Source organism: Triplophysa dalaica, chromosome 4, assembly GCF_015846415.1.
Source record: "Triplophysa dalaica isolate WHDGS20190420 chromosome 4, ASM1584641v1, whole genome shotgun sequence".
In the NCBI taxonomy this organism is placed as follows: domain Eukaryota; kingdom Metazoa; phylum Chordata; class Actinopteri; order Cypriniformes; family Nemacheilidae; genus Triplophysa; species Triplophysa dalaica.
This window is the reverse complement of record NC_079545.1, coordinates 16,009,964-16,027,813: the sequence shown is the minus strand read 5'-3', so window position 1 is coordinate 16,027,813 and position 17,850 is coordinate 16,009,964. Positions and strand designations below refer to the sequence as shown.

The window sequence follows — 17,850 nt, the reverse complement described above, 5'->3', positions numbered from 1 at the left end:
GCTTCATGATATCTAATTTTGTGTTGAATAGAACAATAAAATACAATATTTTTTTCTACTGCAGTAGCGTATGATGTCCCGGAACTGATAATTGCTAACAATTTTTGAAATGTCTTTCTTTGTGTTGAACAGAACAAAAAAAATGTATACAGGTTTGAAACAACATGAGGATGAGTAAATAATGAAATAATTTGAATGGAGGCATGAATTAAAAATCACAATTTTAACCCGAGCTTTCATTGAAGAATAGTCGCTGCATAACCTTCCTTCGGATTGGAGCCTTTGTTTGTTTCATGAGGATTCCTTCGTGAACAAAACTAAAAGGTTAAAAAGCAGTACTTATGGGAGTAAAACATTTTTGTACTATGCACTATTGTTTTGTTAGAGATCGCCTGATGTGCCCTGAGCACTATTCGCACGATATAAGCATTACCTTGGGACCTCTAGTCATTTGTATTAATTGCAGAGGTTGACTTAGGCCGTGCGAAACGGGATCTCTGTGATTTGGCAGGCTCATATATCATTTTTCAAGGATTTATCCACCGTTTGCGAATAACGGAGACTGTTTTGATATTGTTTCGGGTGCTGGGTGATATCCATACGTTACCGGGAGTCTCCCGTATGTTTATTTATCATCGAAACTCTCGTAATATTGAGAACCATGATAGCGGTGATCTTTTGTCCGGTTCGAGTTAACGGGTCTCAATTGCTGAGCGTTTGAAGAGCTGGCCTCAAAACAAGGGAAGAAAATAGCCTATTACTTATTGATTTTGATGTTTTTAAATGTAAGAAACACGCGAACGTCATAAGTAGACATCATACAACAGTACTAAGCATTAAACAAGCCTAGTTCATCACACCTTTAATTTTGGGGTGGACTATCCCTTTAAAAGCACCTTTCACTTAGGTGTTATTATGATGCCTCGAACTACCACAGTAACCTATTGAAATTAAAAGTAACGTTAAACTTTAATTAAACATCAGTGTGGAACCATATACCTATTACAAACAATATACCAAATTAAAGGTTTTAAACAGAATATGTGATGTCCTAATACTGCACGTGGCACACAGAAAACCATTAAATTATACTGGAATAGGACCTTAAACACAAAGGACTTTGTATTGGTTTTGTGGTAAACCGTTGATGGTTTATAATGGTATTTGTAATAAAAAAACAATTACAATTTCGAGTTTTTTTCTGAAGCAGACACATACACACGAACAAACACACCCTACCCCTCTCTTCCTCTCTTCACTCAGTCTCTGTGACTGGTTGGAAATGGCAGCTTCTCCGGACCCCTAAACCACTTGGCAAAACGAAGAAATGCGCCGCTTAAAATGGACCGAATCTATTAAGGGAATATCAACAGTCCAGCCGTGAGCCATATCGACAGACAGAAGAGGAATTAACACCGTTGTTATTTCTGTACACAGTATCTGTCCGTGTGAAGTGTGTTTGTTTACCGCACTGGGGTAAGGACGTCCATTAGCATTAGCTCCGTTAGCTCTTCTGCAACCCCGCCGCCGTCTCTCTCTCTCCTGCCGGGCTTTTCGCTATCATTCCGCCGCATTCCCTACCTTCAATCCCTGTCTACCGCTGCGGGTCATGAAAAGCTGCTTTTGTCCCAAAAGGAAGGACGCATTGCCGCATTTAACAGTTAAGTAGATGTGCGATTTAACGGTTGCGTTGTTTTGGGGGGGGGATAATTAATTGGATTTTAAAGAAATTGTGAAGCCTGATAGCATGCTAGGTTAACGTTACGCTAGGCAGGCTAAGCAGTGAATCTCTATGGAGTATCCTAGCAACCAGCTGGCTAATGTCAATGCTAACAAATTTGTCCGACGTTGTGTATGATAAACATGAATAAGAGATCAAGATTCTGGCGTGCATTTTAAACCAAGTCAAATGATATGAATGAAGTAAGTGGGTGAATAGTTTCAACGGTTTTGTGAATCGCAGAGCGAAAATTGGCACAGCAGTAGATTTTTGACGTTTGTTTAAAGCTTAATAGTCATATCATTGACGTTTTTGTTATCTTCATTAATTAGAGCAGTGCTTATCTATGTGTCGAGATGTTACATTTTGATACGATCAAATGATACGTAAGTTTTCTTTGTATGTGATTCTGGTGTCGTCGTAAACACAATGATAACACAACGGATAGACGTTGTTTTAATTTCTGATTAGCACTAATATTCATAATACATGTAATAAACTGGACTGATAGTGTGTTATTTTTTTCATGTAATGTGAGTAATAGGGGTTTGAATGGTCCATCATGGTGGTCAGTGCTGAATACTGTCTGTGTTTGTGATTAGTTTAATGCACGCATTCATTGTAAAATGATAGTTTGTTTTTCGCTTGACTGGTTATGGATTCATCTACAAATTCGTCATTACTTAACATTTGTAGTAGGTATTTGTATAGTGGATCTGAATGCATCCCATTGGATTTGGATGTATTGTCATAGTCCAGGTTAGATTCAAATTTCTACCACCTTTGTTTGCTTCGTCCATGACCTTTAGTTTGTTCCCACTTAAACTTGGATTTGAGATAGGATTTTCTGGATTGAAATGTGATTCTTCAGATTTTGTGATCTGTAGCTGATGGATCTGTAATGATATACGCATCAACATTATTCTTTTACTATTCTCTTTTACAGCAACTGAGAGCGGCAGTCATTATGGACAACTGTATATTTTGTCTTTCGTGATGTTTGGTGTGGTCGGAGACAAAGTGATAGTTTCAGAATCTTTCCCATGAAAGATTACCAAGCAGCACGCACGAAGGAATTACACACAATAAAACCAGAAAGTTGTATTAGCAAAGTAAATCCAGTCAGATCTTGTGTTGAATGTGGAGTGGTGTTGCTTACTGACGGCATTTGCTTTTGTCACCTGAGCAAACAAACATGTTTTCTTAGAGAGGTGGCGTAGTGTTGAACAAGCTTACGAACAAATGGTCTTCATCATGGTTCCAGATGTTTCTTCCACCAGTGAGTTGACAATACTGTCAGCGTCTGCCATCCGAAGCCTTTTTGGCACACGTGTGTTGTGTAATGAGATCTGTCCTGGTTTTTTGAGGGACATCTCACAGCTTGTCCTGCTTATGTTTCAGACGGTTGATTTTGAACTTTATGGTAGTTGGTTTGATATAACTAGTTTTTATTGGGGTATGTGTTTATCTAAATAACCCCCTTTCACTTTTAGCAAGATTCCTCTCCCGTCAACAAATACTGTCTATTCCTGTATGTGTTTCTCACTGTCGACTCCAGGGACTAATACTATCATGTCACACCTTTTTTAAAACACTATCTCGTGTCTCCAGAGAAGTTCTCACATGCTCGCAGTTTGATCTCACGTGGTCTCCCTCCCTCTCACCCCCACGTCTGCTGTATGCTTCTCTGCAGGCTGCTTCCAAGCCTTCCACACATTTGACAGCGTCTTTTTAAGCCTTGAAACTGGCTCGGGTTTCCAAGGTTCCTCCTAAGCTTCTTGCTCCATGCAAACACTGCTTTCATTTGTATGCAACTATGTTAGTCCTTGCAGGCAAAGAAATAAAAAAGTCGGCGGCTCGATGCACAGCACTCAGTACAAATGAGGCGATGCCAAGATATCTCTACAAATTCATCCTTATCACACCTATGCCGAGCAAATTTCCCCTGAACTCTGTTTAATCTGCTGATCTGGGGTTGTCGTGCAACTTCTTTGTTCTGGCACACAAGATCGTTTGTGAGCATGCACGTTCTTGTTCGGTATCATTTCGAAAGCGTGTTTATCAACATTATAAGATTTTTCTTTATTTTAGGATCCTGTAAATTTTGTTTTGGCATCAAGATTTTCCATACCAACAAAAAAAGCATATCATTGTTGTTCAGAAACCCGTATGACTTTCATCTGTGGAACAAACCATTCATGTCATTGTTAAATAATTTTTTCTCTCATATCAGATTTCTAATGTCTGTTGTTTGCATATGGTGTTTATTTTGGAGCATTGTTATCGGTCGTGAGGACTATGGTGTTGGACTTAATTTACATCAAACCCGGTTGTATCCATCTTTACATGCCAAATTTTAAGAAAACTTATTTACATTTATTATTTACAAATGTAAAATAAGTTTGAGAGTGTTATGACAGAGCGGTTTATCAAACTCAAAAGACTCAAACTGGCTCTACAGGCATCTGAAGACTAGAAATATTGAACCGAGAGACGGTTTGTATACATATTTTTACAGCTCAATATTTTCCGTTCTGATTTAAAACAATTTTATAGATATGTTTTGAACGCAATTCGTGTTCCACAGAGGAAGAAGTCGTACGGGTTTGAAATAATGTAAATGTCAATTTCGTCTAGACTTATTCTTGAGCCCCAACTCAACAGCTTTGTCTCTGGACTCAATTCTTCTGTTCAAACTTGGCTTCATTTGTGTATTTGTCTTGATATTTTGGCAGTGTCGTGTTTTATTTCGTTCTGTGTTTTCTCACAAAGATGTGTTTAAATGTTGGCTTGTGTAAATGTGACTAGTGCACAGATGCTTGCTTTTAAATAGCTAAGGCACATAGAGACCATATTCGGCATTGTTTTATATTCTCAGAAATCAAAACATCTTAACAGTGCTTTAAAATTCATCAGTTAATTAAAGGACATTTCAAAGATTTTTTTTGCAAAGTAACTTCTGTTATATTTTCATAGATGTTTCTAAAATGATGGTAACAATACATTGCTTTTCTTCAAACTTACAAACCAAACATTGCAGTCTCTTTTTGCAGGTTTAATGGTCTAGATTCTTGCAGGTTTTTGCAAGTTAGCAAGTAAAGATTGTAATCCTCTTGTCTTCTCAGAATTCCTCCATGATGCCTGAAGTACGAGACCTTTCAGACGCCCTCCCAGAGATGCCAATGGACCCGATTACTGGTGTTGGGGTTGTGGCTTCAAGAAACAGAGCTCCTACCAGCTATGACGTGGTAAGAGATTGACCTCATCCTCTTATAAAGACGGGCAAATCCAGTGTTATGGAAGTGACGTTTTGTGTTGTGGACATGACATAAAAAATTCTCAGAGAATGTATTTGTTACCAATATTTTAACTCATCTTGTTTACATTTGAGTAAACCCTTGTTGATAGAGTCTAACCATCAGAAAAAAAATCAGTTTTAAAAAAGGCAATTATACTTGCCTTATGGATGAAACAAAAAGGATAGGATAGGATATCTGTGAATTTAAATGTGCAAACCTGAAGCAATTATACCCAACACACGAAGAGGGATCCCTTTTATAGTACATAAAATAGTTTGTTTATTTTAATATGTGCCGTTATGAATGTAACAATTGTTAAAATTTCACTTACCTGACTATGATGGTATGGTTGACATTTTCACAGAACTGCCTATATTCACTTCGCTGTAAACTGTCTTCTAAGACAAAACCTTGAGTGAAGCCATCAGCTTGTCTTACTTGATTTTTTAAAATTGAGTTTTACAGCCGGGTTGCTGGCCAAGAATAACACTACCTAATGTGACATCACCCACAATGCGTTATGGGATGTATTGTGTTCCCCCTTTAAAAAAACGTTAGGTGCTTCTCTCATGTGTTATTGTTGATCTAACATGAAGGGTCTTGCGTAATAGTTGATATGTGTAATGGAAGTGGTGTGTTGGATTAACGGACTGTAGCATTTACACCCTCAGTTTTAGAAAATCCCTGATGGAGTGGCCAGAGTTCAGAGACAGAAATACGATCTGTGTGTATTAGAGCTATTTCCCACCACCTGACTTTGAAATGCTTGCAGCTATTTGAGCATCAACACAATGAATCCAGCGGGGACTGAGGAGAGGTCTTTCTTTAAGAAAGGGTTTAGGCCAACTCTTGTGCTCGGGTGTATTTCTCATGTATTTACGTAAGCTTTCCCCTGAGATGTCGACCAGCTGTTTTTCACATTTGGCTGATCTGTTTCTTTACATATTTTTTTTTTCATAAATGGATTTGAATAATGTATTTTTGCAACAGAAGCCACAGTGGGATTGTTGCTTCTTTCGGCTGTCCCAGTCACTGTTTTCGCCCCAGTACACAATTGAACAATACGTCCTGTGTGAATTCCTAGCGTGTGTGAAAGCTGGCTCTGTAAAAGCAGAATCGTTGTAGTCTACATGCAAACAGAGTATGAATCAGACCCTGAGAGAGATCTGTTGTTTACAGCACTGACAGTGAGACACTTGTCGTTGAGTCTGATAAGCATCAAACTGCAGATGTCTGAGGTTGACCCCTGGAGATCCCAATGCTCTTTATTGGAATTATATGCTTTATTAAAATCTGTGGTGTAGACTGCTTCACTGAGGATGACTTCGTTTTTGTATGCCAACCCGGAATGCAGCATTACACTGGTTCTCTTGACAAAGAACCAATATGATGTTTTTAGCAGAATTAGCCGGAAAAATAGACTGTGTGACACTTTATGATACTTTCATGTTTTGTCTTTCAAGATAAGCTGTAATACAACCACCAGAAAAATGTTAACCTCTGACTGTAAACAAACTACAAAACGGTTGTTCAACATGCCTCACCTTCCAACAACTCTTTATTAACTCATTATTAAAAATATTTACCCTGATTGATAAGATTTGATGCCATTTTGGCATTATTTGTGAGATTTTTGTGCGCAGTAACGTATGTAGTCCCATGTTAGCACCGTTTTCCAAGACATGTAAAAGCTTGAAAAGATCACAGGAAAAAAAGCTCATTCTCACGTATTTCAGAAGTCAGGTCGCTTTGTAAAGCTGTTAATATATTTAATAAAGTTTAACTTTAGGCGAGCCAAGCCGAAACTTGCGTTTAAACGCGCGATGATGCTCGCCCCGTGAGCGCTTTTAGCGTGACGCGCTTCTACTGGGAAACGCGTGCGGAGTGACCAGAGACTCGCAGTGCAAAGACAAGCGCGAGAATAACACCAAACCTGACAAAGTGTCGCAGCACAATAAAAGCGTGCATCTATCTAATAGAGAGTGAAGAGCGATGAAAACCTACGATACAGACCCCATGCACCAGTTTATAACACCAGTCGTATACTGTACTTTCATAGTTTGTGCATGTATTCATACTTCATTGTTATACATGTTGTATATCTTCCTACTATATACATATGATAAAGCCAGAAGATTAATATAAATAAATAATAAATCTGATTATCAGAACTTAACTTGATATCTTTATATTTTCATATTTTTATATAATAAATAAAACATTAAATTAATCTGAGAAAAATTTGGTATAAGATATAGAATTAAATATTACGTTATTTGTAAGTTGCTTTGGACAAAAGCATCTGCTCACTAAATCTAGAAATGTACTCCTCATTGGATTGTTTTGTGGATGTGTTTGTACAATGTGTTTCAAGATACTGATTGGTTGATTCTTGGGGGTTTTCACCGTCCCACCCCCAACTGCAAAACAACCCAAAAACACTGGGATCACCTAATTAACCGCATAACAACGGCAGGCATCCACAGCACTGTAACATAAAAACCGCAATGTTTGTACGGCGAGCATCAATCATGTTGAGAACAAAGCCGTCACTCTAATGCTTTTATCTAAAGCAACTCCACTTCACTAGTTTTAAGTAAGCTGAAGTTACAGTAAGTGTCTTAATTTAGGGTTAAGCAATGTTTCATGCTTCAAGCTCATGAATCCGTGTTATATGCCTTGTTTAAGTCAGCTAATAGTACTTTATATGGTAAAGGCAACTGACACTCAGTGAGTGTCAAAGCGTAATAGTGAAAATGGGAAATAGATGCTTTTTAAAGTCTTGGTCCCTTTGATGCACCTCTTACCCATCAGGTCTTGTGTGTAATGTTTCCTCTTTCTTTACCAGTTTTGCCTTGTGTTGTGTGCTCTGACCAGAAAGAAAAGCTAAGTGAGAACAGACTGAACTATATGTGAAGAATCAGAGGACAAAGAGTTCAATAGGCTGTGTACATATATACAATAGAGTCTAAATGTCTGTAAACATGTTTCTAAATATAAGTTGTAGTCACAATTTAAATTTCATTGACTTATGTTATTATCATAAGTATTTGAGTTCAAATGAAATATGTATGTGAGGATTGTATAGTTTTCTTTGTATTTGGTATAATTTAGTGAATGCATAGAAGAGTTTAATTGAAAGTTTTTTTTATATTTTGGTTGCATTTGTGAGTTATTAAAAATAACAAAAAAAAAACCTGGTAATCAATGTGAGTCTGTGTTTTTTGTAGGAATTATTCAGAATTATTAAACAGCTCAAGAGTAACCGAAAGTTACTCTTATCAAATAGAAAAATCTAGATAAACAATGAAATCATTTGTGTTTTTGTTTGGTTCTGGTAGGTTGCACAAACTACAGATGGGCTTGATGCAGACTTGTGGAAAGATGGGCTGTTCAAATCCAAGGTGACCCGCTATCTGTGTTTCACCAGAGCCTTCTCCAAAGAGAACGTGAGTCATTTGTTTATTCTATATTTTAAATACAATGTCTACCATCTATATTCTATATCAGTTTAAAGACAGAACGGAGGGAACAATGCTTTCACAACCTAGAGTTTGTTCTGTTAAGATAATGTAATGCGTTTGATGAGATCTCTGTAATGTGAAGCAAGATCTTATCGTATTTGCTGTTTAAAACCATTTTTTTTGTACATGAAAACAAAACCACTTCCGCAGCAGCAGTGATGTGTGCTGAAGATTTCTTAATTTTCTGTGATCTTATGAAACCTCGAGCAGAAAGAACTTTCACTTAAAGGGGTGATTCGCCTGAAATACGTTTTTTTCGCCCATGCATGTATTAGACGTGTAAAATTGCAAAAATGTAAGTGTCGGAACAAAAGATGCATTTTATCTAGACATATTACTTATACATATTATACAATTACTTTGGAACCTGATGTTCCGAATATGGTAAGAGGCGTTACATTTCCGTGCAGTATTCGACCAATCACTACACACTAGTGAACTGGCCAATCATAGCACACCTTGCTTTTCAGAGCAATGAGCTTTGTAAAATATCAGCGCGTTTCAGAGAGGAGGGCAAAGAGGAGATACAAACATGCACCTAATGTGGAAAATACAGCGTTTTTTTTTTTGGGGTTAGTGCCTTACCTTTTTTTTAATAATTTATCTGAACTCACCAATTTTGTGTGGTTCTCTAAACCTTAGTGTAGAATTGCATGTGTCTTTACCAAAGCACACGTAAATAAACCTACAGGAAGTCCCGAACTTATTCTATTGCATAGGAAAACCACCACTAGCTTTATCTATATTTAACACTTTTGTGTCCCTGACACTTTTTATGTGTTTGGAATTTAACAAGACCTCAAAGTCCCCCTGAACCGGAAGTTGCGATTGGGTTAAATTCTGTACTACTATTACTATTTTTCACTGCGATTTGATTGGATGTATAAAAACATCGGTTGCATTTTGAAATGGAACTGGGAGCAGACTGACTGTTGAAGGGGAGGAGTTCACAGATGCCTCACCCAAGCCGTCATTAAAGATGGATAGTCACTAAAAGGGCGGAAGTACATTTTCTGTTTTTAACTGAAGATTATGAGGGCACATTCATTTAAAAAGAGAATGACCCACATTGGTAAGCTTTTTACAATAAATGCTGCAATATTTTATGAAAAATAGGCATTGAATTTTTTTATATCACTTGGACTTTGTTGTATAGAAAATAGTTTCTGTCTGTTGAAGCAGGTTCATGCACATGTAGTTTTTTTCTGTGACACAAAATCACGTATAACACAAATACAAAAAAGAGCCACAGAAGCAAAAAGACATCAAACAAAGTTCAATGAGAAGGTGAAACTGCTGTTTATATGGACTGAAAACATTGTAAAAGTGTGTAATATGGTCTCTAATTCAAACCGTAGCTTGTAATAACGTCTGTTAATGATTTTCAACTTTGAAGTTTTATACTTTACAACAAAAGGGTTTCAGGAGAGATTTTGAGAGCATTTGATGTCTGTTCACTTTTTCTAGCCAGTAATTCTCCTGTATATCTCCCCAGAGTCATTTAGGAAACGTGCTTGTAGACATGAAGCTCATCGACATCAAGGACACGCTGCCTGTGGGATTTATTCCTATACAGGAAACTGTGGACACACGTAAGTGCTTGCTTCTCCTTTCAACTTTTTCCTTTACATTTTCTTGCTGTACAGCAATTAATTGATTCTCTTTTGACATTAAGAAGATTTTATATAATCCATTATAATCCATTTCATATAAAAAGATGTCATGGAGTAAAATGGAAAATAAATCCTATTATAGTTCTCATCCCTTAGTATATGACTTCAGCTGAACAAAAAACAATTTCGTTGGTTTCCGAAGATAAAACTTCACATAATAATATAGATTTCAAAGATTTGAAGTTACCAACATAGTCATAGCCATTTTGTTCAATATTTCATCATGTGACTCGTATAATTTCAAACCACGATTTAGATTTTTTACACTCCTTGAAAACTGTATTTGGCACTCAATATGAAACCGTTATCAGAGCATAAATAAACCAAAGAAGCATTCTCACTCTGCTTACAGACATGCAGTCTGATGTCTGACATGAATAAATTGGCCTTCCTTGTGGATTTAGTTTCATTCTGGTCATAAATAATGAATTGATTGTTTGAAAAGATCCTCTTTCATACTGTCTGCACTAAGCCTGATCTCTTGGTGTTTTCTCCCTTTCACTTTCTTCATCTGCTGCTGTTGTGTTTCTACAGAGGAGCCAGCGTTTAGGAAGAGGAGGTTATGTATTAAATTTATCCCACGAGATTCCACTGAAGCGGCCATCTGTGACATCCGTATCTTAGGACGATCCAAACAGGCACCTCCACAGTATACGTACATCGGGTCAGTAACTCATCCTCAACCCTCAGATAGTGTTCATGATCTTCAAAGGACAGTAAATTTTTATTCAATTAAAACATTAGTCATGTTAAACTTTTTAAACCATGTGTTTTGGTCTTGTTGGCAATGAAATTATTTCAAACAATTTGAAATAGCAATAGCTGTTTGGTCCTCTGTGTTGCTCATCTTGTGCGAGAGTCTCTGCTTTAGTTTCATTTTAATCATGTGTTTCCACAGAGAGCTGAACAATATGGGCATCTGGTATCGCATGGGTAAGGTGCCACGGACCCAAGAATCTTCACCTGTCCAGAACAACAGCTCCACCGCCAATACCAACAACATCCAGACTGTCACAAATAACTCCAACTCCACTCCAGCCCCCGTTCTGCCCAAGTATGTGTGTGTGAGGTCAAAAGAAATCTTTAACTGAGCTGTAAGGAAGTTTGGAGTGAATGTGTCGCCACCACTGCAAAAAGAAAGAGACAGAATGAGAGAAACTGAGACCAGGAAGAGAAACGAGGAAGTGATCTTAGATTTAAGCCCGCATGGTCTTGTGGTTTTGTATGATTGGGTTTTCTGTTAACTGACTTGTTTTATGTCTCAGTGTTTTGAGTCCTTGGGGTCTCAGTCATAGGAAGTTTTCAGATTTCAAGCTGTTTCCTTTTCACGGTTTCCTCCCACTTCCTGTCTGTCTGCCCTTGATACACATTATATCATCTCTTTTTATAGATGGTTATAGCGGCAGCAACATAAACAAACATTGGGCCTCATTCATGAAACTCAAGCAGAACGATTTTATGTGTAAATCGTTTGTAAAGACTTTTGATGTAAATGTTCAGATTCATGAAAATGTTCATAATTTCAAAATGTTAGTTGGTATGAAAGAAATTTACACCTGCTCCTTACCATGTGTAAATGGTGCGTACAATATCCAAACGTTCTGTATTATTTTAGACAAACTGATGACACTGCATTTTTGAAGCACTGTGTATTATAATAATGTCATCTCACAAGCTCCTTCGCCCTGTATTTTATAATTTTTTACACTTTAACTTTGGGTAAAACCTAGAGCTTGTCACTCTCCGATTTTGCACTGCTGTACAACCACAGTGGAGGATAGGCGGTTACTGCATTTTTGTAACCTATTCAGTTATATTCTTTATAATAAGACACAAGTAACATGTAACTGTCATGAATATTCAAATCACAGCAACCAACCTGTCTCCCAAACGTAACTTCCTGTAGATCTCCGTAACGAATCTATAACGGTTGAGTAGTGTTCATGTGATTTAATACAATTATTATATAATAAATTATTAATATAATATAAATTAAATATGAAATAAATTGTTATATTATAATTAAACACAGACCGGAAGTTCAGGCAAGTGCGTCTGATGAAACCGTCTATAGAACATTTTGTAATGTCTTTTAACTGCCGGCCGTGAAACAAATGGGCAATAATACTCTCGTGCTAGGTGAATAATGAACTTGACCTCGACCTTGACACAGCAGAACATGTATCTCTGTGAGGAAGTGTTTGACCTCTATCCCATGTGTGCATTTTTTGTGCTACACAACGATTACAAGCATTGCATAATTGAAAACCGAAATAAAACTAAAGAATAAAATAAAGAGTTGTTGTCAAAGGTCTTAATATGCAAATCACATGAGGCCGAAAAACTATTATTTACAGACAATAATCACATTGGCCATTCAGTCTTCATTAAAGCTGCCAGATGAGGAAAATACTGACTGTGATGTTTAATATTGTTTGTAAGTTTTCATATATAAGTAAGGAGAAGGAAAGCTTTGCAGACAGATCTAACAACGTTTGTGAAATGTGTTACTTTTACAGGCACATATCCATGACCCTGCCAGCATGTTTCAGGAAAAGCACAACCAGACCAGACTTTGAACACCAGAACCTCTATGCCATCTCTGGTACTAAACACATGACACACATGATCACCTTTAGTTCACATTCAGATCATACTCAGTATTTTATCATTAACTTCATTTACAGCAAATGTCTGTTGATAAAGAGAATAAAAACAGATTTACACATTGTTAATAGAGAGATTTTAGTCTTGATGAGGATTGAAACCTTATCAACGAAACCTTGTAGCCACTTAAATGCAGACCATGTGATTCAGACCTTGCATTTATTAAAATTTATTTTACACCGATGACCCTCCGACTATATTATTACACAACTACTGATATAGATCATGAATATATATATATTTTTTGAAAATAGAAGAACAATTTGGTTACATAAAGAACCTTAAAAATGTAAAGAACCTTTCTGTTCCACAAAAGGTTCTTAGTGGTGAAAAACAGGTAGATTATAAAAAGGTAAGAAATAGATGGTTCTTTAAAGAACCTTTGGCTGAATAGTTCTTTGTGGAACCAAATATGGTTCTTTTGCTTTGGCATTGATGCGAAGAACCTTTTAAAGTCACTGTGAACCGGAAGTTTCATGGCTGTCGTCTTTCTCTGCAATTTGATTGGATGTATAAAAACAGTTGTTGCATTTTGATATAGAACTGGCAGCAGACTGAAGAGGAGTTGAAGGGGAGGAGTTAACGGACGCTCCGCACAAGCCGTATAGCATGTTTATTTAAGACGACTAGTCATTACAAGATGGAAGTGCTTTTTTAGATTTTAACTGAAGATTATGAGGGCACAACATTATTAAAAAGAGAACGACCCACATTGATAAACTTTTTACACTAAACGCTGCAATAATTCATGAAAAAAAAGATATTGTAATTTTTAACTTTAAGCACCTCTGTTTTGAAGAGTTTGGTTGTACAGATTACCCATCATTATGCTAAAATATTTGATCTGCTGTGATTTACCAATCACGATCTAGTATTCCAGAGAACCGGATGTTATCAGCCTCATTAGGTCACACATGTGCATCACAAGTTCGATTGCGCGGGAGACAGCACTGGGTTAACCGTGCACCCTGTAATCGTCCCCTTTGAAATCCCATCAGCACGCCTGCGATGGCTAGAGGAATCATGACTCGTTATAACCTCTCATCACGATCCGAATCTGCCAGATGGTGTTTAGTGATGAATCACAACATCTCTCCTCTATGTAGCATGATATTCATGTCACGCGCTTGAAAAAGAAATGTAATGTCGCCATGAGCAACGGTGAAACGTAAGTTATCGTTTTCTTTCAATTTACAGCTATGGACGGAGTGCCTTTCATGATCTCGGAGAAGTTTGCATGTGCCTCCAGCGACGTGAGTCTGTTTACAACAAATCAGAAATTAACTTGAGCTCTATAGGTTGTATTCAACCAAGCATGGCAACAAGTGTATAGATGTGATGTCTTTAAATATGTGTTTCTCCATGTGTGTTGTAAAGCTGGAGCAGGTGGATCTAATGGGCATCAGGATCAAGACATTAGCAGAGATTGAGAAAGAGGTGAGAGGTGGCAACTGAAAAACAATAGTGTAATCATTGCAGGAAATAGTAAAACATGTAAGATCAGTCAAATGATTTTACCATGGTGAAGTTATTGTTAAGGTAAACTATGATTTAACAGAGAACTGTTTAGTTTTGCATTTTTCCACTAGAGGTCAGTGTCGGCTAAGAAATGCACTGGCAGACGGTCTGCTTAATTTCTTCTGTCTGTCTCTTTCTTTGTGTCAGTATGAATACAGTTTCAGAACGGAGCACAGTGCCGCGGCCCGTCTGCCCCCCAGTCCCACTAGAACGTCGCTGGGATCTGAAGCCTAACGCTTGAGGAAGAAGCAGGAGAAGAGACTGACTTCTGAAGTTCTGAGATGAGCAGTCTTCTCAAAACATAGAACTAATGTGAACGTTCGCTGCAGGCTAGAATGTGGTGTTCACTTTTTCTTTGAAAAACAAACTGAAATCATTTCGTCTGGTCAAGTTTAGTCTCTCTTGAGTTAATGCTGCTTTATCATAAAGAGCTTTGAAGACGATGAGGAGCTTCGTCACTGCAGCCGTCCGATCAAAACCACTACAGTCGTATTTGGATGACTGGGACTGAATGGAATGCTTGTGGAAACTCTATAATGTGTATCTTTGACATGCAAGTCTTTGAATGGGTTTAATCTGACCTTCGGACTGAGATGCTGTTACGATAGTGACCTTCGGAAGAGATGAATTTGGAGGATTTGCGAGTTGACAGAGCGTGCATGGAATCAGAAGATTTCGTTTTTATTTTGTGTCGTTTGTCGCTCTTTGTTCGTTTGCTCGCTTGAGTTTTCTTGAGATCGCAGCTATTGCATGACACACGTTTTTTGTTTGTTTCTGGGGCTGGGAAATGAAGCCCAGTTCCCTGCACTGTTACAGGACTTTTAAGGCATTTCAATGTTTTTGTGTTCGTCTTAAAAAAGAATTTCGAACAAAACACTCCGACTTTAAACAAAGCCTTGTACATAGACAAGTGATTAATCAGGAATGCAATGTTTTAAGACCGTCTGTTACTTTTTTCTCTTTTTGTCTTTGTAACGTCTGGATAGATTTTTTTCTTATATTTTATATTTGACACATTTTCATCCTTCCATAAATGTTAAATGGTGCTCAAGCAGGATATTGTTTGTATCTGCACATTTCATGCTTTTAAGATCACCTTTTTAATGTGAATAGATGTGGAGTCATTTTTATCCCAAAATCAATCAAAATTTCAAGCTTTCGGATTAAGGAAACCATACATTTATAAGGTTTTTTTATTTTTAGCACATTTTCACGGTCATATGCAAAAACTCATTAATGCAGTATTTAAAATGCCCAAATCAGCAAATGTATTATTTTCAAATAGGAGTTTTCTATTATGATTTTGGCATTTCGGTCAAAATACAACAAATCATAGTGTGCTAAGCATGTCCTTTTTACCTTAAGCAAAAATAAATAGGTAATTTCTTGCTTTTGATTTTGGGATAAAGTATAATCCAGACATGTTCTTTGCCTTTTTTTCAAGATTGACCTGAAAATTTACCACATTTTAGTTCCCTCGGTTTCTTTCCTCTCACATTTGTCCAAGAAGCAGCTGATGTAGTTCTGCTCTCACTGCTGTGTTCTTGTGATGGTGGAAGTTCCGTGTATTTTTTTCTAGCCATCTCAGGTGAGAGTGTATATATTATTGAAGACGTCAATCCTTTTCACAGTGAGACTAACACACTCCCATGGGTTTGAGGTTTATCGCGAGTCAACTGCCCAAGAGTCATACCACTAAACTATTCCTTTGACAGTGATGATAGGTTGGCCAATTGTTCCTTATGTGCTATCCGTGTGTGTTTTCATTTGTTTTTTTTTAGGATTCAGTCAAAATATTCTATGTTGAGTTTATTAATGTTAAGTTTCATTTTGAATCCAGTAATGATTTAATATATCTGGAAACAGCCATAGGAGACCTTAATATCTTAAACACCATGAGGCAGAAACAAATACTAACATCTCATCTCCTACAATTAATTCACAGACTACAGTTTACAAACAAATTAGAGAAACTGAACTGAAGTAATTATGTAGGTCACAGTTGTTTTAAGTTGTTTTAGTCATATTTCTTCATTTCAATTAAAGGCCCATTGATCATGCAGTGGTATATATTTCTTAAGCATAACATGGTTTATTTTGAAATGTAACTGTTTTTGTTGAATTATTTAATAATTTTATATAAAGACTAATTTAAAAGTTTAGGGGTATAGGTAGTTTGTTGTCTCCCCATCCCTTTTGGTCACACGAACAAATAGAATCTGTTGTTTAGTTATTGCACTGCTAAATGAGTAAGCCCGTTTACCATTTTCTAAACTGTTAAATGTGTATCATCCAGTTAAAAATCGTTGTTTACTTCTTCCGCTGTGTTTGATATCTGAACTGATTTTCATTTCATAAATGTGAATGCCAGTGTTAACTGCTGGTTTGATTTTTGTGCTTCATTATAAAGTTATTATAAACATCATGCATTTCTGAACAACAGAGGAATGAGTTTGCAATCATTTTAATATCCGTAAATGAGAATTACAGTAAGCTTTAATTACAGTGAGCTTTTATTCACCGTTCACTTACTTTATAGTTCAGCCAAAAAATATTTTTTATCATTTACTCACCTTCGTGTCATGTAAAATCTGTATGCCTTTCTTTTGCAGAACAAAATATTTTTACAAATATTGGTAACTAGAAGACATTGGCCCTCATTGGCTTCCATTTTATTCATAGAGGCATTTTTCAAAATATTATCTTTTGTTTTTCACTGAAAGAGTTTTGTCTGACATGACAGTAAGTAAATGATGCTAGTAGTTGTTTGAAATGATTTATTTAAGAGTTAATTTGTTTTGCAATGTTTGTCAAAGTAGAATGCCTTCTACTTTGTTGCCCTAAAATTTCTCAGTGTTCAATGTGGAGTGTGTCATTCATTTGGATATATTACTGTATTTAAAGAAGTGTTTCATTTAATAATCCATATCGAATCTTTAGCCAAATATTTTGTTTCATGAAGCATTTTGGTGGATTGTTAATGAAACTTCAGCGTATGTTCCGTATATGATGATATGGAGGCGTCTTACCTTACTCCCAGCTATGATGGAACCATCACAAACACATTTACTGGAAGTGTTTTGAGCTTCCTGTGGCCTTTTGACAAGTCACTTTATTAAGATGAACATGTGCCAAAAACCACAGAGAAACTTTCAAAATATCAGGCCGCTGTTGATGAGGCTTTTAACGGCAGAATAAAAGTAACACCAAAGCTTGTTTACAGACAACTCTTGAACTGTTAAAAAACATTCAAAGGTTACTTCATTTTCTCTTAATTCTGCTGTTAATTTTTGTTTTGCAACTTCAGGGGGCTTAGGTTTTTGTGCGTCATCGTTTGTGCCTTTCAGCAAGTGTCTTGGGAACATATTGGTGAAACTATTATAAGGCTATTTTGACAGAAATCTTTTTGTCCTGTTAAATGCTCAATCAGACAATTCAGTTCAGATGAA

The 17,850-nt window shown here is 36.8% G+C and overlaps 1 protein-coding gene across 3 annotated transcripts; it reads left to right on the top strand.

Moving 5' to 3' along the window:
* The first annotated feature begins 1,157 nt into the window (after nucleotides 1-1,157).
* On the top strand, nucleotides 1,158-16,826 carry mvb12ba (multivesicular body subunit 12Ba). Of its 3 annotated transcripts, none has more exons than XM_056746697.1 (10): nucleotides 1,158-1,660; nucleotides 4,846-4,968; nucleotides 8,361-8,468; nucleotides 10,039-10,135; nucleotides 10,751-10,880; nucleotides 11,115-11,270; nucleotides 12,736-12,821; nucleotides 14,081-14,136; nucleotides 14,261-14,320; nucleotides 14,549-16,826. In XM_056746697.1, the coding sequence occupies exons 1-10, from the start codon at nucleotides 1,610-1,612 to the stop codon at nucleotides 14,633-14,635; spliced, it is 954 nt and encodes a 317-aa protein (XP_056602675.1). In that variant the 5' UTR covers nucleotides 1,158-1,609; the 3' UTR covers nucleotides 14,636-16,826. The 3 variants fall into 3 exon arrangements, with proteins under 3 accessions (XP_056602675.1, XP_056602677.1, XP_056602676.1); XM_056746699.1 differs by having other exon boundaries at nucleotides 1,161-1,476; XM_056746698.1 differs by lacking the exon at nucleotides 1,158-1,660 and adding an exon at nucleotides 1,705-1,923.
* Nucleotides 16,827-17,850: the final 1,024 nt, after the last annotated feature.

What these genes read in the sequence shown, in the direction of transcription:
- mvb12ba (XM_056746697.1), top strand. Translation starts at nt 1,610, where the DNA reads ATGAAAAGCTGCTTTTGTCCCAAAAGGAAGGACGCATTGCCGCATTTA. An exon ending in CTCCTACCAGCTATGACGTG is followed by an intron (nt 4,969 to 8,360) that starts GTAAGAGATTGA and finishes TGGTTCTGGTAG; the next exon opens with GTTGCACAAACTACAGATGG. An exon ending in ACAGGAAACTGTGGACACAC is followed by an intron (nt 10,136 to 10,750) that starts GTAAGTGCTTGC and finishes GTGTTTCTACAG; the next exon opens with AGGAGCCAGCGTTTAGGAAG.